At 42.2% G+C, this 26,038-nt stretch overlaps 1 protein-coding gene across 1 annotated transcript; it reads left to right on the top strand.

Annotated features, from left to right (window-relative positions):
• Positions 1-128: 128 nt before the first annotated feature.
• LOC127137717 (uncharacterized) lies at positions 129-24,203 on the top strand. The gene is made up of 2 exons (XM_051064149.1): positions 129-588; positions 24,067-24,203. Exons 1-2 carry the CDS (start codon positions 129-131, stop codon positions 24,201-24,203), a joined length of 597 nt encoding a protein of 198 aa, XP_050920106.1.
• The last annotated feature ends 1,835 nt before the right edge of the window (positions 24,204-26,038 follow it).

Here is a 26,038-nt window from a genome sequence, read left to right as displayed (position 1 = left end):
GTGACAGAACCACAACTAAAGTCCTCCAAACTGGTTTATACTGGCCTACATTATTCAAAGATACCCAAGACATGGTCAAAGAGTGCGACAAATGTCAAAGAACATGAAATATTTCTAAGAGGAATCAGATGCCGCAGAACGCCATGCTGGAGGTGGAATTGTTTGATATGTTGAGAATAGACTTCATTGGACCGTTTCCACCCTCATTTGGAAAAAATTACATCTTGGTAGCAGTGGATTATGTATCAAAGTGGGTGGAAGTGATATTGTTGCCCACTAATGATTCCAGATTTGTAGTAAATTTCATGAAGAACAATATTTTCTCAAGGTATGGAGTACCGAGAGCACTTATTAGTGATGAAGGTACCTATTTCATAAAAAAGTTCATGGAAAATATGCTAAAGAAGTACAATGTTAATAACAAGATTTCCACCCCGTATCATCCTCAAATGAGTGGGAAGATTGAAGTATCTAACAGGCAGATAAAGCAAATCCTTGAGAAGACTCTTGGTGCGTCTCGAAAAGACTGGGCAATGAAGCTGGAAGATGCACTGTGGGCATACAGAACAACATTCAAAACTCCTATAGGTATGTCCCCCTATTAGTTAGTGTATGGAAAATCTTGTCACTTGCCGCTCGGGTTAGAACATAAAGCATTTTGGGCTTCCAAATTATTGAATTATGATATTGTCAAAGATGGTGAATCCCGAATTCTTCAACTCCATGAGCTAGAAGAATTTAGGAATCAGGCTTATGAGAATGCCAAATTTTATAAAGAGCAAACAAAAAAGTGGTATGATCAGAAGATCCCGAGAAATGAATTTGTGGAGGGACAGTTGGTGTTATTGTTTACTTTTGGTTGAAACTTTTTCCTGGAAAATTGAAGTCCAGATGGTCTGGTCCGTTTTTGGTTCATAGCGTGTTTCCCCATGGGGCGATAGAACTAAAAAATAAAACTAACGGGGACATATTTAAAGTGAACGGTCAAAGATTGAAGCATTATTATAAACGACAAGAGAGTGGGTTGATAGACAATGTTTGTCTTACAGGATAAGATGGACGACCGTCGAGCCATGCGAAGTTAAACGAAGCGCTTCGTGGGAGGAAACCCACACTTTTTATTTCTAACAATTTCCTTTGTGTTGGTGTGTTTTAGTTTCTTGTAGGTTCACACAGTGATCCCTTAAGAAGGTAGGAGACGTTGAACTCAATCAGCAGAATTCAATATGCCAGGAGAAAAAGGTCGAAAAAAACGACAAAAGTGTGAAAAACAGGGGCCTGACACGGGTGCTCGTGTCAGCTGACACGACCCGTGTCAGGATGTGCTCAAAAGATGATATTTTGGGTTTTCCAGTAGGCTAACACGGCCGCCCGTGTCAGTTTACATGACCCATGTCAGCCCTACTGAAGCAGGCGAATTTGTGATGGGCCAGAAGCCTGACACGGCCGCCCGTGTCAGGGAGCGGGTGGTCAGAACTTTTGTTTACTTGGTCTTCCCCTAGTGTGGACCCCACCCGAGTTTTACGCCAATTATCACCTCTTAACTCATACTTACTTCGAATAATTAGACTCTTCACCCCTTTTCTCTCTCTTTTCCATCTAACTCTCATTCTTCCTTCTCTTTCTCTCAAAAACTCCATAGTCACCACCATTAAAAGCTCCAACCTTTATCACCTTAACCCACCCAAACCACTTACCCCCTTCACAAAAGTTGCTCCATTAACCGCCCTCTACAATATACCGGTAATCTTTTCTACTAACTCCAAATTCTATTTTCGCTCATTTTTTTCAGGTACCTAATATGCCTCAAGGGAGTATTGTTAAGGGAAAGCAAGCAGATTTTGAGCCGTCGAGGCCTCGGAAGAGAACCATTCTTCATCCCAATTCTCACAACAAAATCTTTGACAACCCCGAGCATGAGAGGCATTATTCGTCTCACGTTAAGCATAAGATCACGCCAACAAGGTATCTGTGCTCTATCACTTTATCTCAATTGGGCCTGTCTAAAGAAATAGATCAAATGTTTCATGTACTAGGCATGTTAGAATTTATGCATTGTGAAGTGCCAACTTTTGAGCGCATAACCCTGGAATTTTTTAGCACAATTGAGTTTAAATTGAAGAAAGAGTGGACAGGGACCACGATGTATTATTTTGGTATTTGTAACACCCCAAAATTTGCCCTCCTCATTCATGCATTCATTTTTTAGGTCATTTAGCATTTCATATTGCATTTCATCATGTCAATCAGAATCATATCCAACAGGTTCAAATGGGGCCTATTCACCATCCAAAACGCCAAGCTTGAAGGAGCAAAAATCTATTCCTGAGTTGTCATGCTCGTTAGGCGAGCAGAATGCTTCGCCTAGCGAACCTTGAACTGTCATGCTCGCTAGGCGAGCAGAGTGGTTCGCTTAGCGAAAGGAACTGTCATGCTCGCTAGGCGAGCAGATCCTTCGCTAGGCGAAGCGCACACGTTTTCAGAAAATAACAGAAAGTCATGGGCTTGAGTTGCCTTCATTTTAGCCCACCAAGTCACCAATATCAGCTTAAAAATACTAGAGTTTCAGTAGAACAAAACCCTGGAAAAAAAAGGGGAGAAAAAAGAGAGAGAAAAAGGAGACCTACGAACTAATCTGCAGCAGCCTCCAGACAGATTTGAAAAGTTCACTCGGACTCGCACACTTTTTCACCCTCATCTCACACAAACCCTAACATTGCTTCGCAAAACCCAGTCGTGCCATCCGATTTTAATCGATCTCTCCAATCAGGTTTGCCCTTATCCATATTACTCTATGCCTTCAATTTGAATACTCTGAATGTATGAGGTATCGTTAGGTTTTGCCCACGGGTTTTTAATTGTGCATGAATATGTAAACAATACCTTGAATGCCTAATCGTTTCGTTTCTGAGATGGATGCCATAGGGTTTGGAGTCCCTAAAATCGGACTGTTATCGAGGAAGAAATCCAAAACCCGCAGGTACTCGCTAGCACCATCGCTAGGCGAGCATGTAGCGAAGCTTCGCTAAGCCTTCGCTAGGCGAAGCAGTAGCGAGCGTGACATCAGTTGCCTTTTTTCTGTTTGCTCTAACCTGTTTTGTGTTTGTCATGGCATTGTTTTCTCCTGGTTTCATCATGTTACTCTAACCTATTTGTTGAGTTTTTGTGAGGGCTCACATGACTTTTGCAGAGATGGCTTGTTTGGTATTCCACTTTATTTGTGGGATACCACTCGGAGATTTATTCCGATTACCTGTACTGACTCGCTTTCTTTGATGGTGTTAGCTTGGAAGGATCTCCGGGTTTCTTATTCTTCTAATTGCTGTCACTTCGGATCTTTATCCGTGTGGTACTTTTACATCTTTTTCGCATTTTACCGCTTTCTTAGCTGGAAGACCTCGATAGGAGGCATTGTTTTTGTGTGTTTACTTTATGCATGTTCCTTCGTCTAGGACTCCTCTTGAATGAGCATCCCCAAAACACACACTCATTGATTTTTCTTCTCCTAAACACACGTTTACTCCTTTTACTACAGGCGAGTAAGTCTCCAAAGGTCGAGCATCCGGTAGATTGAGTAGTAACGTCGTTCACCCAAAAACACAACCCTTAACCCGTAGTTAGCCGAACTACGTCTTGCTCTGATTCTCATTCCAGATGAGATACGTAGGCATAAGACGCGATGCCTTAGCGAGCACACATCCCCTTAACCCATAGGTCAGCCGAGCTACAAAGACTCTGATTCTCATATTCAGATGAGATACGTATGCAGTGGATGCTACATCCGTGCGAGTCATTTGCCTTTGACCCCTCTTTTAGTAAATAACACATTAGATAAACCCACACCCATTAGACAAGAACAACAAGAGTGGATCCCGTAGAGTACTACGGATGCGTAGGGGTGCTAATACCTTCCCTTCGCATAACCGACTCCCGAACCCAAGATTTGGTTGCGAGACCTTGTCTTTTCCTTTTCCTTCAGATTTACTTCGAGCGTTTCCTTTCCCCACTTTGGGATAAATAACGCACGGTGGTGACTCTTCTATCTTTTTTCTTTTTCGCCGGTTGTTTTTTTCGCACACTGTATTTTTCAGGTTGTGACAGCTGGCGACTCTGTTGGGGACCATGTATCCCTAAGCGAGTCCCTCCTAGCTTTTGTAGGTTGCTTGTTTGTTGGGTGTACATATATTTATTTTTCAGCATTTACCTGCTTTATCTTATTGCATTGTGTACATATGATTGCCATATCTGCTGGTTCTGTTTGTTGGGATAGGATGTTCTATGAGAGATAAGCCCAATACACAGGCTATGAGTGAACTTTAGGACACCTAGGAATAGAGTGATTCATGGGAAGCGGGTGGTATGACGCCACTTAGCGGAACATGGTATCACGAGCAGTTCAGATTCTGATGGGGTATTATCGTTGCATACACCTGGTGTGCATATGATGATATTTTTGAAAGGATTGTTTATTCTGCGTTTCTCTTGATCTTACCCTGGCCTAGATTACACCCGTGAGTGGGGCGGGAATGAATCATTTACAGGTACTGATGGTGACTTGTCCTGTTGGTGACCGTTGGTTCTGAAGTATGGGTTCCGAGTTGATGATTGTGTTCCATGGTTCCCGGTTCCGAATTCATGCCGAAGTACTGATCCGGTATTATATTCCTCAGTGGGTTTCTCTCCAGGCAGTGCAACCTGACAGATGTTCAAGCGGATCCAACAATTCTAATTGACATGTCCTTTATATTGCATAACATCATCTGCATATTTGCATCCAATATCTCATGCTTATTCATTTGCCGGGTATTCCCTTTTTGAGGGGGGGTGCCTTAAAATTGAATAAGCAGTGCATCGCATACCATGCATACTAACCCTTGTTGTTTTGCAGGTGTCACCGCAGTGTCTAATGTTTGTTCCCAATCAGGCATTATTGGTCCCAAGCGAGTCCACAGGTACCCGACAAAGGAAAATCGTCCACGACTAGCGATGGACCAGGTACAGAAAGAGTTGGATGATATGCGTGAAAGGATGGATCAGTTCATGACATTGATGACTAGTATGGCAGCAGACCAGGAAAAGCTGAGGGAATTGGCTGAGCAACCGAGGCCTGATCCAGAGGTGGAGATACCAAATGCTGAGGGAAACCCTGGTAACCCTGGGAACGCTGATAACCCTGTGAACACTGGTAACGCGGGTAACGCAAATGTTGATGGAAACCCGGGTAATGTTGGCAACACGGAGAATGTTGGAAGTGGTATTGGCGGAAGGTACAATGTGAATCAAGGAATTCGGATTAACGGGCGCCCCGTTACTGAAGATTATCAGTATGATCAATTCTCTTTGCACGACGAGGCTCACGAGACCACTCGCCGTATGGATGAGCTTCCTGAGAACCTCAAATCTTTGGAGTCTTAAAATTCCTTAGGTTTTGATGTCACAAATCTTGGTCTGGTTCAGGGAGTAAGGATTCCTCACAAGTTCAAACCCCCTACTTTTGAGAAATACAACGGGGCTTCTTGCCCACACACTCATCTCCAATCTTATTTGGGAAGGTTGGGAGCTCACACTGAAGATGAAAAGCTGTGGATGTACTATTTTGAAGACAGTCTAACTGGAGCTTCTCGGGAATGGTATTCTCATTTGTCTCGTACTACTATCAAGAGCTGGAAAGACTTGGCAAAGGCTTTTGTCAAGCAATATCAATACAACTTGGACATGGCTCCAAATCGGACCTTGTTGCAAGGAATGTCTCAGACTGCCAAGGAAACCTTTAGAGAATATGCTCAGCGTTGGAGACAGATTGTTGCATCCGTCCAACCCCCTATGTCTGAAAGGGAGATGGCGGAGATGTTCATGAACACTCTTCAAGGCAATTATATTGAGAGATTGGCTGCTTGCCCGTTAATCAGCTTTGCAGAGATAGTAATTGCTGGAGAAAGAATCGAGAGTCTGTTGAAGATGGGCCGAATTCAAGACAACAATGCTTCCAACTCATCAGGTCCCAAGAAACCGTTTGCTGGTAACGTTCAGCGAAGAAGAGAAGGCGAGACAAGCGTTGTGTATGCCGGCAGAGGCAGGGGCAGAGGACGCCATAATTATTATCAAGATCAAGTGGCCGCAGTCACTATTCCAACACCTGCTCCTCAATAGTAACAATAACCGCAGTATCATCCGCAACAGCAACCCAGGTACAACAATCAACAACAAGAAGGTAATCCGGGTCAGCAGAGACACTATCAACAACGTCCAAGGCAGACAGACCGTGTTATTGAGCCAATCCCAATGCCTTATTCTGTATTACTTCCCAGGCTGATTGACCTGAATCTGGTTACGTTAAGAACTCTGGCCCCACCAATCGATCCCAATAATTTGCCTAGAGGTTATGATGTCAACGCCAGATGTGCCTTTCACTCCAACGCACCTGGCCATACTACAGATAATTGCAAGGCTCTCCAGCTAAAGGTACAAGATTTGAGGGATGCCCATGCTATCAATTTCTATCCGGTGCCTAATGTTATCCAAAACCCGATGCCAGCCCACGACGGGCAGGGGATTAATGCTGTTGAAGTGGTTAAAGCTGGTAATGCCCAAGGCTGGGGCAAATTTATGGAGCCAGTCATCAAAGAAGAGAAGTTTGGATTGGGGTTTACTCCGGGGTCTCAGAAGAATGAAGTTGGTACTTTCTCCAGCGGGGGTTTGGTTTCTCCCCACATCGTCAATGCTGCAGAAGAAGACAAGGCTGACAGCAACCGTGACTTAGATAGCTGGATTCGCCCGTGTGTCCCGGGAGAAAAGCTCGACAATTGGTCGTCTGAAAAAGTCGTCCGGGTTACTCTACTGAAAGAGCGATTTTTATTGTTTTCCGTTTATTACATGCATAATAAAGCCTTACACTTTACCCAAGGTGTAATGACTCATCTGTAGGGCCATCCATTTAGTTACATTTCGCAATTATTTTTATCATCAATAAAGGACAGCTTTTGCAAACAATTTTGTGTTCTCTTTCTTTCAACTATTTTTTTTTACTTTTAAAAATGGCAATGTTTCTTTTTCGTTTTTCTTTCCAAAAAAAATCTCTCGTCCTAAGGTAAAGCATGATCCTCCATCATGCAGAGTGTCGCATCACGCGAAAAAACCGGCGGGAAAACAAGAACAACAGAGCCGCCACCGTGCGTTATTTATCCAAAAGAGGGAAAGGAAACGCTCAGAGTAAACCTGGGAAAGAACATGGTCTCGCGACCAAAGAGAATGGGTTCGGGAGTCGGTTATGCGAAGGGAAGGTATTAGCACCCCTACGCATCCGTCGTACTCGACGGGATCCACGCACAATAGGAAGGAAAATGGTTGCTAAAAACACTGCTCACACACACACACACTGGCTGAAAGAGACACAAGAAACTGACTGAAACTGACTCGGCAGGATATCGCATCCTGGGCCTACTTAGTCTATCAGGCATAGACATCAGAGTCGAAGTAGTTCGGACCGGGGAAACGACACATGCTCGCTAGGATATCGCATCCTATGCATACGTATCTCCTTTGACGAAGGAGAATCAGAGCATTCGTAGCTCGGCTGACACGCACACAAACAAACACTGGCAAAGGCAAACGTGGAGCCTGAATGCCAATCACTGGACTTACATCAGCATCCGAACCAAAACACACACAAAGAGGCAAACATGGAGCCTGAATGCCAATCACTGGACTTACATCAGCATCCGAACCAACAAACCCACACTGGAACCCAAATGCCACTCGATGGACTTACATCAGCTTCCAAGCACACAACAAGACAAAACAAAGACACAGGCGCCCGGAGAGATCAGCTCATCTCCTGCCTACGTACCTCATCTGGTATGAGGATCAGGGCGACGTAGTTCCCCTACAGAGGGATAAAGGACTAGCCTAACCAGATAACAGAGGGAGACACAACTAGGGAGACTACGACTCGAGCCTAGATGTTATCATGCAAATTCATCCCTAAGTTAAGGTTTCTAGCTAACTGGCACAGGGAGCCAGCCTATCCTAGTCATGACTTGCACAGGAAGCAAGCCACACACACACCTAACTTGCACAGGAAGCAAGCCAAGCAAAACCTAACTTGCACAGGAAGCAAGTCTAAACTAACCCTAACTTGCACAGGAAGCAAGTCTAACAAACATACAAGCACAGGTAGCACACTATATACAAACAAGTGGCTCAAACAAGGGTTAGGTTTTAGTCGAGGGGTCATATCAACCTCAACAAACAAACCACTGGAACTGGGTGAATGTGCTCTTAACCTTGCCATTGAGGGGCTAAGGTGAAGCAGATGAAAGGTGAGTGAAGATAAGACTTCACAGCTCTTATCCCTGGCCTGGGAGAGCTTAAGACAAGAATGTGTGGGTTCAGAAAGTGGGAACCCTTCTACACATTTGAAACTGACTCAACTGTACAATTGTACAAGATCTTGGGTTTGTATCTGCAATGCATCAACACAGTGGTGCGAGCAAAACAGATGACACACAGAATAGCAGGGGATAGGTTGCATATCCCTTGGGTTCTGCCAATTGCCTCTTCACTTAGGAGGACTTTGACTCTATGCAAGGACAAAAGTAAACAGTCACAAACATTGCCTCTTAAGGAGGACTTCAGACAGTTGCCTGGCCGAGTAACAGGCCAGGTCTTCCAGACTACATGAAGATTAGAAGTATACCTCAATGCAAATTGCTTATACAAGCAAAGCAAAGCAAAAGTTCACAAGGAACTGAGCAACTAAAAGCACCTGAAATAGTCAAGCACAGTTAGTATACAAGTCAAAGTTAAATCAAAATGAAACAGATATCAACCAGTCAACACAAGCAAGTGAATGTGCAAGGCACAAGGCTCAAGGCATGTGAGCCAAGCCACCTACAAAACAAACAAGTTAGTCAATGATATTTAAGCAAGCTCAATCAAAAATAATTGGTCTCATTGGTCATTCGTTGGTCAACCTGAAAACACAAGCTCAAAAGTGAGTAACAGGACCACTAGGGCAAGCCTAGGGTCAAAAGAGAATGAAAAAGTCAAAACAGCAAAGGGCAAGCATCCAAAATCATGTTCAAACAATTAATAAACACAACCAATTGGGTTCAAATTCATATCAATCATCATCATCATTTCATGAACAATTTAGGTCAAAGTGTTGCAAACAGAAGCTCATAGAAGTCAACAGCAAGACTTAACTCAAAAGCAATCTTAAACATTTCCAAAAATCACCAAATAAATCATGACCAATCACAACCCACAGCATGGTAAGCATGTCAAATTTCATCTCATTTGGACAAGTGGAAGGCAGTCAATGAAAATCAGAAAGTCAAAGCAATTTTGAACATGCTCAATGAAATCAACCAAACATGCATCATCTTGAAAAATTCATAAATCAGAGATGGCATATGATAAATGAATGGGACTAAAACCATGGCAAAGCTTAGGATGTCTAGTTATCACATATCAAATTTCATGTCCATCCAATAAAGTATGAGAATTTCACAAATGAAATGGGAACAAGTGTCACATGAGGTCAACATATGACTTATCAGGGGAGAAAATCTCAAACAATTAGGAAATGCCACAAATAATTCCAAGAAAATTCACATGTAAACTAGACATACAAGAGTAGGTTAATGCAAAAAATCAGATCAATTGGAGGTCAAGAAGCATGGTATCAAAAATCATGAAGTTGCACATCAATGGTGTGACACAAATTGTCACACCCTAATTCAAAAAATCATAACTCACAAACCAGCAATGATAAATTCACAAACTCTACACCAAAATCACCATGAGTGTGTCTAGTTTAAGCACAAAAAATTTGGGAGCCATTGGATAAAGTATCATCATTTCACAAATGTTTTGGCAAAGTGTACAAAATATGCATACATGTCACAAACCCTCATACCAATTAAAATCCATTGATCACAAAATTCTGGAAAAATCATGATAAAAAAGTAGAGATCCATATGAACACAATGCAAAAATTCCCATGAGATTTGGAATTAAAATGGATGAGATATGATTTTTCAAAGTTTGATGATCAAATGAAATTAAAATGGAAAAGAAAATAACTTAATTCAATGTGTCACATGCCACGAATGGCATTTTTGTAAATATCCGAGCCACTTAATCAAACGGCCGCGTTTTGGACGTTGGAAAGAAATGTTTTCATTGGTTGGCATGGGGAAACAGTGATCATGCAGCACGTGAAGAACAAATTCTGGGCAAGGCAATGGCATTCTAGGGTTTTCTGGGCAGCAGATACAACATTCATCTTCCCCAAATCGTGTTTCACAAAAATTCCCAGAAACCAAAATTAAATACACAGAAATGTTCAGCATGGCATGGCAAACAAGAATCCAGCAGCAATTTTCATTAAAACACAACCACACTCATGAATCGAGCACAAACATAAATCAACATCAAACTTGTTTTCAGCATAACTTCATGAATACATGGCCATTTTCAAAAATAAAAACATCATGAAGCTCAGCATGGAGAGATCTACACTAAGCATGTATCTATTTGATGAAACAAGGAGGTCGAAATTTTACCAAAATGGAAGTGCAGTATGGATTCAGTTGCTATCTTGTGTTTTTGGCCTGAAACAGATGCTTTAAAAACCTCCTAATGATGAATGGTGAAGATGCTTTGGCTTGAAACAACTTGGTTTGGCTCTAAATCAACTCTGCCATTGATGACACCTTGGAAAAACAGTCCATGAACATGGCTTTACAGCTGCAGAATGATGGTTGAAACAGGTCTGCAATGTTGTATGGATGTTGTATTAAGCAAGGCAAGGTTCAGTTCTTTGGGAGTTTTTGACAGATTTTGGAAAAATGCCAAAATGAAGTTTTTAGAGAATGAGTGAAGTTTTTTGTGTTTTGGAGGCTGCAACTAGGGTTTGTCAATGACAGAAAATGATCTTTTAATTCTCTGTTTAAGAGTACAAATCATGGTTCATGAAAATGTGGGATGTAGTTGTTGAAAAATGTATTTTCTTTCCAATTTTCAAGCAACTAGGTGATGGCTATGTGTACTGCACAAGAATGGGCCTCCAACAAGTTTTAAATGCATTTTCAGAACATGTTTGATTGGTAGAATTGGTTAGAAATGATTATTTTGAAAAGTCAAAATTCAACTCACTTGAAATTAATTAAGGCAAGTCCAAAAATGCCATTTTGCATGGTGATGTTTTGGTGAATGAAAGTTACATTTTTGGAAAGAGGGGATCAAATGTGACTTGTAGGAAAAAACCCCACCCAAATTGGCCAAATGGTTTGAGAGATATGGCCTTTTGAAGTTCAAAAATTTCTGAAAATGATTTGATCATATCTTGCCAACCATACATGGGAATTGAGTGTTCTTGGACTTTTTGGAAATGGGAGAACAAGATCTTCAACTTTCATGTTGGGCAAAAATTCATTTGAAGCTTGTATCATGATGTAAGTTTGAGGATCAAGACTTTCCATTTTGGGCAGGTTTCAGTTACAGGTCCAGTTTCCATTTTTGGAAATTTCTGATCTGGCTTCAAATTCTTCCATGATGGTGTTTGACATGATATATGAGGCCTATTTGGACATGAATGAGACCTTTCAAACCAATTTCCATCATCAAATCACTGATTAAATGGACAGTTGACCAACAGTTGACTTTTAGGGTTTCTGACTGATTGTGCATTGACTGATGACTTCTGAACATCCAATCCTTGACCAAAACACTTCAAGTGGATCCCCAAGTCATGTGAACATGTTGGACCGACCCTAGGGCCTTGGCTCCTTGAGAATTGTGCTTGCTTGCTTGACTGACTGATCTCCTGATCAGTTTGACCTAATTTCTTGATTGGCTTGCACTTGAGGCAAATGGGACAATGCAATGCTATGCAGTGGACCATGTTATGCTATGACCTAATATGAGAATGTATGTACAATGATGGGTGCAAATTTGAGGTGCTACACAGAGCTGATCACCCGGATCTCACTGCTAACGACACTGCTATAGCCAAGTATGACTTCGAAAATCCTACCTATCAAGCCGAAGAAGGGGTTGAGAAAGATCGTGAATTGCCTGAAGAGTTAGCCAGGTTATTGAAACAGGAGGACCGAGCTATTACACCTTATCAGGAGGTGATTGAGACCGTCAACATTGGTACCGAAGACGACACGAAAGAGATCAAGATTGGGGCCAGTCTACAGGCCGAGAGGGAAGACCGTTAATCATGTACTTGACTGTGTTAGAAAGGTCAACAGGTTGTGTGCTCGGTCAGCATGACGAGTCAGGTCGAAAAGAGCATGCAATATACTACCTTAGCAAAAAGTTTACCGACTGTGAACAAGGATACTCACTGCTCGAGAAAACTTGTTGCTCTTTGGCATGGGCTGCTCGCCGACTAAGACAGTATATGTTGACTCACACGACTCTATTGATATCAAAGATGGATCCAGTCAAGTATATTTTCGAAAAGCCAGCGCTTACCGGAAGGGTTGCTAGGTGGCAAATGATACTGACAGAGTATGACATCCAATACACTTCACAAAAAGCCATCAAAGGAAGTGTCTTGTCAGACTATCTTGCAGAGCAACCGATTGATGATTACCAACCTATGACGTTCGACTTTCCTGATGAGGACATCATGTTTCTCAAATCGAAAGATTGCGAGGAACCACTCCCGGAGGAGGGGCCTGACCCTGAATCCAAATGGATTATGATGTTTGATGGGGCGGTTAACGTCAATGGTCGCGGAGTTGGTGCAGTGTTGATCACGCCGGAGGGGGTTCATATGCCATTTTGTGCCAGAATAACTTTTCCCTGCACCAACAATGAAGCCGAATAGCTATATGCCATGGCCAACTATATCAGAGACGAATGAAGAGAGCGTTTGATCAGAAAGTGCGCCCTCGGGAGTATCAAGTCGATGAATTGGTACTCAAAAGAATCCTTCCTCCCAACACAGATCACAGGGGCAAATGGACACCGAACTATGGGGGTCCATACATGGTTAAAAGGGTTTTCTCTGGCGGAGCTCTGATGCTAACAACCATGGATGGCGAAGACTTCCCATCCCCTGTCAACTCAGACGCAGTTAAAAAATACTTCGCATAAAATGACCCGCTGGACAAAAGAAAAAGAGTCCAGGCAAAAAAGGGCATCCCGGCGAACAAAAAAAAAAGAATAAAGATGTTCGGGCAAAAATTAGGGATATAAAAATAAAAAAGATATACACCCGGTGGATTGAAAACCGAAAAGGGCGGTCCGCGCAAAAGAGGGAATAAGCGAATAACTGCAATCTGAGTTCATCCGTGTTATATCACCGTTTCATTCAATCCGGCAATCTTCGAAGGTTAAAGATCGACTAATCATCCACTTCAGAAAGCAAGATGAGCAGAGTGGCTTGAGGTCATACGAGCCATAGCAGAATCGAAACTCAGTGGGACCCTGTATCCACATTCCATTAGGATAGTTTCTTTGGTTCAATTTATAACAATCGCCTCTTTTCAGGGATCAGTTTCCTGATATACTCGCCTATTCCTGGCACAAATTTTTCAACCAATAAAAGTCGAATAATTAAGTTAAAGAGCCTCTTTGTTTTTCATTTATCAGTTTGTTTGCAAAAATGTCCGAATTTTTGATAAAACATATTGCATTTGAATATAATGGGGGCTTTTGCAGATGATTTGCACAGGAAAACATTTAAAATTGCTTTGGGGTGCTTAATCCCGGACGGTGAATTCAAACCGAGTAATTCCCCCGGGGCATACGTGTATCTTTTGGTTGCAGGTCACAGGAGCCGGATGCCAAGTCATGAATCCTCATCCCCGAGCGGTTGACAAAGTCTCCCCTCAGCAGAGCATGCCCCCCAGTAGAGTTGCACCGTGTATCCCCAGCAACAACAGAGTAGTTGCATACCCAACAGACGAGAGGGTGGTGCTCCCAGTGTTCATCCCATTCCCCAGCAGATTATTTTTAACAGATTTGTTTTAATCCCCAGCTTGAGGACGATTAGCAAGTTCATATCCCCAGCAAGGGTCGATTCCTACGACATTTCCCCAAGGAAGTGCTTTCCCCGCAGACTCTCCTCACAGAGCCTCGCCAAACAAAGGTTCCATAGTTGATACTCCCCCAGCAAGGTCAACTTTCCAGAAAGCCGATTTATTTTCGGTGGCTCCCAGGTCCCAGCAGACGGATCATTCCCCACAGAGCATTCAAGGATTGATACATCAATCCGTTCCCTACCGGAGCTTGCTTCCCCAAGCAGATTCCTTTTTACACCATGCATAACATTTGCATTTTGCATGCATATCAAGCATACACATAAGCTGATAAACAGGTTCTTCAAAGCAGACCGAAGAATTACTTTACAACCAAAGTCATGAGATCCAGCCAGAGGATCAAGTGTGTGTGAGCCAGCCTAAGGTTCAATTTGAAGATCATTTTCCAATGAGCCAGCCTAAGGTCCAATTTGAAGATTCAACCAGAGAATCGCCTACAAGCGTTATTTCCCCCAGCGAGCCAGCTAGAGGAGTAGATTGATAGCTCAACAGAAAATCAACCTACAAGAGGATCCATCCCGCGGATCGCAATTTAAGAACAAAGTCCAATTGAAGAGTCGTTACAACATGTTCTAGCACGAAGAATATGTACGAAGCCCGAAAAGTGGAATATTCTCGAAGCTGCATATCTAACATGAAGATGGGGTGTAGATTTCGAAAGAGGGTCAACCAGCGCATGCCTCAGATGCGAGATCCTGATGGTGGGAATTTATCATCAAAACAATCCAGATCTAGCCAGAAGGTCGAAGTCAGGTCTAGTCCGAAGACCGGAAATAGATTCAGCCAGAGAATCGAATCGAAGAAGATCTAGCCAGAAGATCGAAGTAGATCTAGTCAGAAGATCGAAGTCAGGTCTAGCCCGAAGACCGAAAATAGATTCAGCCAGAGAATCGCAACAATCCAGATCTAGCCAGCAGATCGAAGAAGGTCTAGCCCAAAGACCGGAAATAGATTCAGCCAGAGAATCAAAGAAAATAGATTCAGCCAGAGAATCGAATCGCAGAAGATCTAGCCAGAAGATCGAAGTCAGGTCTAGCCTGAAGATCGGAAACAGATTCAGCCAGAGAATCGAAACAAAGAAGATCTACCCAGAAGATCGAAGTAGATCTAGCCAGAAGATCAAAGTCAGATCTAACCCGAAGACCGAAAACAGATTCAGCCAGAGAATCGAAGAAAATAGGTTCAGCCAGAGAATCGAAGAGAACAAATTCAACCAGAGAATTGAAACAAAGAAGATCTAGCCAGAAGATTGAAGTCATGTCAGAAGACAAAATCGTATCCAGCCCGAGGATCAAAATCGTATCCAACCCGAGGATCAAAATTAATATCCAACCAGAGGATTAAATCGAGTATAGATTCAGCCAGAGGATCGCAACTCCAAATTAAGCCAGAAGACTGATTCAAATTCAGCCAGAGGATCGGAAGAAAAAAATAGCGCAGTGTATTTCAGCATTTTTGTGGTGTTCTCAAAGCGCAAATTTTCGGTCTGTCTTTGGTATTCAATCACAGCTCACCCTGTTTGTCTGATAAGCTGTTCGCTTTCATCCTGCTCGGGTTAGCTGATGATTGAATAGAGGCAACTGTAACACCCCAAAATTTTCCCTCCTCATTCATGCATTCATTTTTTTAGGTCATTTAGCATTTCATATTGCATTTCATCATGTCGATCAGAATCATATCCAACAGGTACAAATGGGGCCTATTCACCATCCAAAACGCCAAGCTTGAAGGAGCAAAAATCTATTCCTGAGTTGTCATGCTCGCTAGGCGAGCAGAATGCTTCGCCTAGCGAACCTTGAACTGTCATGCTCGCTAGGCGAGCAGAGTGGTTCGCTTAGAGAAAGGAACTGTCATGCTCGCTAGGCGAGCAGATCCTTCGCTAGGCGAAGCGCACACGTTTTTAGAAAATAATAGAAAGTCATGGGCTTGAGTTGCCTTCATTTTAGCCCACCAAGTCACCAATATCAGCTTATAAATACTAGAGTTTTAGTAGAACAAAACCCTGAAAAAAAAAAGGGGAGAAAAAAGAGAGAGAAAAAGGAGACCTACGAACTAATCCGCAGCAGCCTCCAGACAGCTTTGAAAAGTTCACTCGGACTCGCACACTTTTTCACCCTCATCTCACGCAAACCCTAACATTGCTTCGCAAAACCCAGCCGTGCCATCCGATTTTAATCGATCTCTCAAATCAGGTTTGCCCTTATCCATATTACTCTATGCCTTCAATTTGAATACTCTGAATGTATGAGGTATCGTTAGGTTTTGCCCACGGGTTTTTAATTGTGCATGAATATGTAAACAATACCTTGAATGCCTAATCGTTTCGTTTCTGAGATGGATGCCATAGGGTTTGGAGTCCCTAAAATCGGACTATTATCGAGGAAGAAATCCAAAACCCGCAGGTACTCGCTAGCACCATCGCTAGGCGAGCATGTAGCGAAGCTTTGCTAAGCCTTCGCTAGGCGAAGCAGTAGCGAGCCTGACAACAGTTACCTTTTTTCTGTTTGCTCTAACCTGTTTTGTGTTTGTCATGGCATTGTTTTCTCCTGGTTTCATCCTGTTACACTAACCTATTTGTTGAGTTTTTGTGAGGGCTCACATGACTTTTGCAGAGATGGCTTGTTTGGTATTCCACTTTATTTGTGGGATACCACCCGGAGGTTTATTCTGATTACCTGTACTGTCTCGCTTTCTTTGATGGTGTTAGCTTGGAAGGATCTCTGGGTTTCTTATTCTTCTAATTGCTGTCACTTCGGATCTTTATCCGTGTGGTACTTTTACATCTTTCCCGCATTTTACCGCTTTCTTAGCTGGAAGACCTCGATAGGAGGCATTGTTTTTGTGTGTTTACTTTATGCATGTTCCCTCGTCTAGGACTCCTCTTGCATGAGCATCCCCAAAACACACACTCATTGATTTTTCTTCTCCTAAAAACACGTTTACTCCTTCTACTACAGGCGAGTAAGTCTCCAAAGGTCGAGCATCCGGTAGATTGCGTAGTAACGTCGTTCACCCAAAAACACAACCCTTAACCCGTAGTTAGCCGAACTACGTCTTGCTCTGATTCTCATTCCAGATGAGATACGTAGGCATAAGACGCGATGTCTTAGCGAGCACACATCCCTCTAACCCATAGGTCAGCCGAGCTACGAAGACTCTGATTCTCATATTCAGATGAGATACGTATGCAGTGGATGCGACATCCGTGTGAGTCATTTGCCTTTGACCCCTCTTTAATTAAATAACATATTAGATAAACCCACACCCATTAGACAAGAACAATAAAAGTGGATCCCGTAGAGTACTACGGATGCGTAGGGGTGCTAATACCTTCCCTTTGCATAACCGACTCCCGAACCCAAGATTTGGTTGCGAGACCTTGTCTTTTCCTTTTCCTTCAGGTTTACTTCGAGCGTTTCCTTTCCCCCCTTTGGGATAAATAACGCACGGTGGCGACTCTTCTGTCTTTTTCCTTTTTCGCCGGTTGTTTTTTTCGCACACTGTATTTTTCAGGTTACGACAGCTGGAGACTCTGCTGGGGACCATGTTTCCCTAAGCGAGTCCCTCCTAGATTTTGTAGGTTGCTTGTTTGTTGGGTGTTTATTCTTTTGTACAGTTATTTATTTTTCAGCATTTACCTGCTTTATCTTATTGCATTGTGTACATATGATTGCCGTATCTGCTGGTTCTGTTTGTTGGGATGAGATGTTCTATGAGAGATAAGCCCAATACACAGGCTATGAGTGAACTTTAGGACACCTAGGAATAGAGTGATTCATGGGAAGCGGGTGGTATGGCGCCACTTAGCGGAACATGGTATCACGAGCAGTTCAGATTCTGATGGGGTATTATCGTTGCATACACCTGGTGTGCATATGATGATATTTTTGAAAGGATTGTTTATCCTGCGTTTCTCTTGACCTTACCCTGGCCTAGATTACACCCGTGAGTGGGGCGGGAATAAATCATTTACAGGTACTGATGGTGACTTGTCCCGTTGGTGACCGTTGGTTCTGAAGTATGGGTTCCGAGTTGAAGACTGTGTTCTATGGTTCCCGGTTCCGAATTCATGCTGAAGTACTGATCCGGTATTATATTCCTCAGTGGGTTTCTCTCCAGGCAGTGCAACCTGACAGATGTTCAAGCGGATCCAGCAATTCTGATTGACATGTCCTTTGCATTGCATAACATCATCTGCATATTGTCGCATTACGCGAAAAACCTGCGGGAAAAGACACAGAGCCGCCACCGTGCGTTATTTATCCCAAAGGCGGGAAAGGAAACGCTCGAAGTAAACCTGAAAAGGAATGGTCTCACGACCAGAGATTGATAGGATCGGGAGTCGGTTATGCGAAGGGAAGGTATTAGCACCCCTACGCATCCGTCGTACTCAACGGGATCCACGCTCAAAAGAATAGAAGAAAGGTTGCTAAAGATACTGCTCAAGAACTGCACAAAACTGGGATAGAAACACAGATGAAAGACGGAGGAAACGGACTCGGCAGGATGTCGCATCCTGGGCCTACGTAGTTTGTCAGACACAAACATCAGAGTCGACGTAGTTCGGGGAAATGGGAAACGTGCTCGCTAGGATATCGCATCCTATGCATACATATCTCCTCTAACCAGAGAAAGAATCAGAGCACTCGTAGCTCGACTAACGCACGCCAATTGAAACACACAAAAGGAAATGGAATGCCAATCGCTGGTCTTACATCCAACTCCTGACACACAAAGCAAAACAGGAAACCGACTGCCAATCGCTGGACTTATGTCAGACTCCAAACAAACCAACACACGTTGGAAACCAAATGCCAATCGTTGGGCTTACATCAGACCCCAAACAAACAAACACAAAACAAAAAGGTTGCCCGGAGAGATCAGCTCAATCTCCTGCCTACGTACCTCATCTGATATGAGGATCAGGGCGACATAGTTCCCCTTAATAGGGAAAGAAATTTCTATCCTAACCAGAGACTAGGGAGATAACAAGCTACTAGGGAGACTACGACTCGAGCCTAGAAGTTGTCATGCATACGATCCCTATGTTGAGGTCTCTAATCCTAACTTGCACAGGAAGCAAGCTAACTTAAACAACACATGAGTAATCACCAGCACAAGTATCACACACTATATGCAAACAATTGGCTCACACAAGGCTGGGCTTTAGTCAAGGGGTCATGTCAACCTCGACAAACAAGCCAACTGGACAAGGGTGTTGTTAGCTCTTAACCCTAACATTGAGAGTTAGGGTGAAGCAGATGAAATGGGAAGTGAGGGTAAGACCTCACAACTCTTATCCCTGGTCTAGGAGAGCTTGAAACAATGAAAGTGTGGGAGTCCAGAATGTGGGACTCTACTCCACATGACTGACACAACAAGATTTTGGGTTTTTATTCAAAGTGCATCAACACATGGTGTGAGCAAGATGAAAGACATGACTAAATAGCAGGGGATGGATTGCACATCCCTTTTATCTGCCAATGCCTCTTCACTTAGGAGGTCTTTGAATGTACAAGGCACAAAGATAAACAACCACAAACATTGCCTCTTAAGGAGGGCTTCAGACAGGTGCCTGCCAAAGTAACATGACAGGTCTTCCAGACTACATGAAGTTAGAGGTCATTACCTAGGTGGTATGCCAACCACAAGCAAAGCAAAGTTCAAATGAACTTAAAACAACTTAGGTACCTGTGTAAACAACCAAATAATTAGTACAGTGCTCAGACAAACAGACAATGGTTAATAGATCTCAACAGACAGACAATCCAATATGCACTATGAGTAAGCCATAAGGCAAACACTCAAGTGAACTATCATCAAAGCCTACAAAACAAACAAGTGTTAGCCAACAATAACAAATGACCAAGCTCAAATGAATAAGCAACGTCAATTATGGAGATGTATACTTGAACCTGAAATTCACAACTAAAAATGTAAGTCCAAACCACTAGGTCAAAGCCTAGGGTCAAAAGTGGATCAAAAAGCCAAAATAGAACTTGATATTCAACATGAATCACATTTAATCAAGTAAGAACAAGTCCTAAAAAGGACCAAATCAAAATCATCAAGCAAAGTCATATGGTGAACAAAATATGGCAAAGACACACAACATGGTCATCAACTGGGCATACAAGTGTGAAAATGCACATTAAATCAGAAATTCACCAAAACACTTTGGAAAACATCATGAGCATACAACATGTCCAATACAACCATCATGCCAAAAATTGTAAACAGAAGAGATCAATTGGTCTATCAATGAAAATGATCAAATAGGACATCCAATTTGTGTGACATGCATTGTCACACCATATTAACATGTACATAAAACAGGGATGGAACATGGGAAAAATGTCAAACCAAGCCTAAAATGTCAAACCAAGCCTAAAATGTCAATCAACATGTTAAGAGCCTACACACAAAATTTCATGGCCATTGGATTATTTTTGAGCATTTTATGATGGAAAGAACAAGGCAATGTCACAAATGTACACATGTTCAATCATTCTAACACAATTCAAAATCCATACATGGTAAAAATCAGGAGATCGCACCAAAAAAAATAGACATCACAAGGATCATTTGGCAAAAAATTGGGGATCATTTGGATTAATATTCAATGAGTTATGATTTTTCTAAGTTGATGAAAAAATTTGAAATAAAAATGTGACATATGCATGAAATATGGAGGGAAATAGGAAAATGGAAGTGCAATTTGAAAAAATGCCATCAAGCGGAATCGAACTCAGTAGCAATTTGAAATGAAGCGCGCGCCATATGAAACGATGCCGTTTTGGGCAAAAACCCTAGCCAAAACCAGAGTGGACGCAAAACCGTCGTTAAGTCGTCGCTACATCGTCTTCCTTGCGAAGACGATGATGAACAGGAACAATGCTCAAGAAAATTTTCCAGAATTTCAAAATCTTTATATCATTTGAATCCTCACGTAATGTACATATTAGATCGACCAATATTTCACACTAATTCAACATAACAAGTTCAAATCGAGCAGAAACATTAATGAATGCAAAACTTCAATCGCACGTATCTCATGTTATAGTGCACCATTTCATGTGAAATTCATACCAGAATTCTCAGGGTTAAAAGATCTACACAAATATGATAATGAAATCAAGAATCATGAGGTTCGATTTCTAACCTCTTGAAGAACAGCAAGTTGAAAACCGTGTGTCCAAGGCTTAGCAATTTCCAGTTCCACTTCCCTTAAGCTCTAATGAAGTTTGACACAAGAAATGGCTCGTGAAAAGTCTTGAAACCAGCTCAATTTGAAATTTCCATTAACACCTTCAAGCTATTGTGTGTATGGTTCTGGCACGAATTGGACAGAATAACAGTTGATTCTCACTCTAAACTTCACCAGGATCAACAATTCACCAAGAGAAATGGTGCTTATGTGAGGAATTTTGAAGTTCTTTGTGAGAGAGATTTTGGATGAAAACTCAAATTCTAGATCTGAAACTGTGTGTTATCAGCAATGCAATTACAATTAACATTATATACCACCTGCTAACTAATCTGAAATCACGATTAGGCCAAAGCTAAATGAGATTAGAAGGATATAAGGTGTATGCACAAATTAACAATTTCACCTCATGCATGGAATGGCCAGGTGAACAGTGCACAATGAAGGTCCAAAATCACTCAAAATCAGCCCATGCACACATTAGAATTGGAATTATATTCATGTGATCAACCAATTTTGATTTTGGCAATTTTCCTTCAAAAATAGCATGCATGAGCACATGGTTGTATGAGATAGTTCCATGCAATGTAATAAGGTATTTGGAAAGTTCATGTCTTGAGGAGAAAAATGCAAGAAGAGCCACTCAATTTGGAGTTTTGGTTCAACAGATATGGCCATTTGAATTTTCATGCACCCTTTGCAATGATTTGATCATAACTCCTTAACCATTCATCACAAATTCAAGATCGTGGACTTTTTCGAAATGGGAGAGAAATATCTTCAACTTTCATGTTGGACAAAATTTCATTTGAAGCTTATTTGATGTTGGAAAGTTGAGTTGAAGTTGGTCCAAAAACTTGCCATTTTTGGAAACTTTCAAATTACAAGTCACTTTCCATTTTTGGAAACTTTTGATCTGGCTTCAAAATCTTCAATGTAGACACTTGTCATGATGAATGAACCTCTTTGGGACATGAATGAAGTGTCTCAAACCATTTCTCCACCTCCTAGCCCTTAGTTGACTTTCAGTTGACTTTTATGGGCCTCAGATGACCTGGACATGTACTGATGACTTTTGAGCCTCTAGCCTTTGGTCAAGTTGCTTCAACATGATCCTTGATTCACACAAAATCTCTGGAGCAGACATAGGGCCTTCATCTCATGGAAATGCTTGGTCTCTTGCACAGATGAATTCTCCTGATGCCAATCTTGACTGATAAGATGCAATGCAATGCAATGTTAATGTAATGTCAATGTAATGTCAATGACCTAAAAATGAAATGAATGAATAAATGGGGGGTGCAAATTTGAGGTGCTACACATATTTGCATCCAACATCTCATGCTTATTCATTTGTCGGGTATTCCCTTTTTGAGGGGGGGGGGGTGCCTTAAAATTGAATAAGCAGTGCATCGCATACCATGCATACTACCCTTGTTATTTTACAGGTGTCACCGCAGTGTCTAATGTTTGTTCCCAATCAGGCATTATTGGTCCCAAGCGAGTCCACAGGTACCCGACAAAGGAAAATCATCCACGACTAGCGATGGACCAGGTACAAAAAGAGCTGGCTGATATGCGTGAAAGGATGGATCAGTTCATGATATTGATGACTGGTATGGCTGCAGGCCAGGAAAAGCTGAGGGAATTGGTTGAGCAACCGAGGCCCGATCCAGAGGTGGAGATACCAAATGCTGAGGGAAACCCTGGTAACCCTGGGAACGCTGATAACCCTGTGAACGCTGGTAACGCGGGTAACGCAAATGTTGATGGAAACCCGGGTAATGTTGGCAACACGGGGAATGTTGGAAATGGTATTGGCGGAAGATACAATGTGAATCAAGGAATTCGGATTAACGGGCGCCCCGTTACTGAAGATTATCAGTATGATCAATTCTCTTTGCACGACGAGGCTCACGAGACCACTCTTCGTATGGATGAGCTTGCTGAGAAGCTCAAATCTTTGGAGTCTCAAAATTCCTTAGGTTTTTTATGTGACAAATCTTGGTCTGGTTTAGGGAGTAAGGATTCCTCACAAGTTCAAATCCCCTACTTTTGAGAAATACAACGGGGCTTCTTGTCCACGCACTCATCTCCAATCTTATTTGGGAAGGTTGGGAGCTCACACTGAAGATGAAAAGTTGTGGATGTACTATTTTGAAGACAGTCTAACTGGAGCTTCTCGGGAATGGTATTCTCATTTGTCTCGTACTACTATCAAGAGCTGGAAAGACTTGGCAGAGGCTTTTGTCAAGCAATATCAATACAACTTAGACAAGGCTCCAAATCGGACCTTGTTGCAAGGAATGTCTCAGACTGCCAAGGAAACCTTTAGAGAATATGCTCAGCGTTAGAGACAGATTGCTGCGTCTGTCCAACCCCCTATGTCTTAGCGAGCACACATCCCTCTAACCCATAGGTCAGTCGAGCAACGAAGACTCTGATTCTCATATTCAGATGAGATACGTATGCAGTGGATGCGACATCCGTGCAAGTCATTTGCCTTTGACCCCTCTTTTAGTAAATAACACATTAGATAAACCCACACCCATTAGACAAGAACAACAAGAGTGGATCCCGTAGAGTACTACGGATGCGTAGGGGTGCTAATACCTTCCCTTCGCATAATCGACTCCCGAACCCAAGATTTGGTTGCGAGACCTTGTCTTTTCCTTTTCCTTCAGGTTTACTTCGAGCGTTTCCTTTCCCCCCTTTGGGATAAATAATGCACGGTGGCGACTCTTCTGTCTTTTTTCTTTTTCGTCGGTTGTTTTTTTCGCACACTGTATTTTTCAGGTTGCGACAATATTATGCAGTTCAGGTTGTATAATATTGATCATGAGTTAACGGTTGAGCAGTTAGGAGGTATTCTCCGATTACCCCTCTATGGTCCCGAAACTGTTCCGGATAATTTTGACGCTAAGGCTTTCTAGTCAGCCATCACAAGTCGATTTGATTATGTGGCAAAGGGTGCTAAGGCATCGGGGATTCAAAATCCCTGTTTCCGCTACGCCCAAAAGATGTTAGCTTTCACACTCTTTGGTAGAGGTGATAGTACTGGGGTAGTTACCCAGAGGGATATGTTCTTTCTTTTTGCCATGGCGAACAGGATTGATGTGAGTGCTGCTGCCTTTACAACTGACTACCTAGGTAGAGTTGGCCGAGCTGCTCAGGGAGGAATCTCCATTAGGGGTATAATTACACAGGTAGCCAACCATTTTGGCTACGACCCTGCTTCCCTAAATGAGACACCAGTTTCCAGTAAGACTAAGCTGGACATGAATGCTCTAGTTCAGCAAGGTATGATTTCTCAAATTTCAGATTATTATGTTGTGATGAGTTCTAATTAGTTTATTATGGCACTTCCTGACCCTGCTAGGATATGCATTACTGAAACTGCTAACTGGTTGTGCGAGAGTGTCGTCCACGATGACACAGGAGCAAGAGCAGTTTGTCCCTCCACACGAGGAGACGACTCATACAAGTGACGAGTCATCATCTATGACCCCAGACCAATGGATGTGGATGCAAATCGAGATTGATGACCTCCAAGCGGAGCAGGCACGTCAAGGGGTGGAGAAATCTAGTTAGGAAATAGTGATGGATGAGATGCATGCACTGATGCAATTGTTGATGTTGCAATTTCCTCCGCCGTAGTGAGGCTTTGTGAGTCCCCTCTCTATCTTGGACTTAAACATTGCGATCAATGTTTGGTTCAAGTGTGTGGGTTTTTTTTATTACTTTCAGTATTTTTATTTCTGTTAGTTCAGTTTCGGTCTATTTATTGTCACTTTAATTAGGTGTGTTTTTATTTCGTGTGTTACAGATCGAGGGTATTTATGTCGGATGAATGATGAGGCTTGTAGTTAGTGGATGAAAGACACAACCCATACTTGCTCTCCAGGAAACCCCCGAAAGTTGGTACTACTGAAGTGGATGATCGGACGTGACTTTCCGACACTGGACTGATACGGGAATACTTTGCACTCGATACGAAGATGAAGCTACATCACACTATAGGTATCTTGGGACCTGTAAGCTATACCAAACATGGTGAGGATCATAAAAAGCCAAACACTGTATCATCATGAGAGTCTTCAGGTATGTCTCGGTCACTCTTAGTTTGCGTAATTAGATATTCGAATTTCAATGCACACGTACACACACTGAGGCACTTGTTTGTTTGTTTAGCCTCGAGCCTTTACCGCCAACCATTCGATATTATCCTTCGTTCACCCATCTCGAGCCTTATAACCCTTTTGTTTGTTTATTAACCGCATTAGTTAACCATAAACCCAAACACTCCCTTACCTTGCTCAGATAAGTGTTGTGGATTTTTGATCTGTGAAAAAAATTTCTAAGTTTGGGGTTGGAACATCGGTAAGATCTAGATAAGTGCAAATCGAAAAAAATAAATATAAAATGAAAAAGTTGAAAAGCTTTAAAAAAAAGAGAAAAAGAAAAAAAATAAGAAGTAGAATAAATCACTTACCTAGAGGAGGATTTAGTTTGGAAATTTTGAAAAGCAAGCTCAAAAAACACCTGAGTAAAAAAAACTAAAGAATCCTAACAGAACATTGTCCAAAACTCTTGATTGTGAACAATGCATAGAACACCGTGATACGAGTGACAACATGGATTCTGAGCCAAAAACCACTCGTTTTTCCCTTTTGTTTGTTTCTCCCACCTTGTCCCTAAGCCCCGTTACAACTGTAAAAGTCCTCAAAAAGTGTGTGTGGTGTGTGTTTGAGATGAAAATAGAAGTTAT

This window comes from Lathyrus oleraceus, chromosome 4 (genome assembly GCF_024323335.1).
Source record: "Lathyrus oleraceus cultivar Zhongwan6 chromosome 4, CAAS_Psat_ZW6_1.0, whole genome shotgun sequence".
Classification (NCBI taxonomy): Eukaryota; Viridiplantae; Streptophyta; class Magnoliopsida; order Fabales; family Fabaceae; genus Lathyrus; species Lathyrus oleraceus.
Note: the sequence above shows the minus strand (reverse complement) of the source record. Positions and strands in the feature narration are given on the sequence as shown.

Coding starts and splice junctions, on each gene's coding strand:
- LOC127137717 (XM_051064149.1), top strand. CDS start 129: ATGCCGCAGAACGCCATGCTGGAGGTGGAATTGTTTGATATGTTGAGA. Junction 589..24,066: donor AACATTCAAAACTCCTATAG/GTATGTCCCCCT, acceptor TGTATTTTTCAG/GTTGCGACAATATTATGCAG.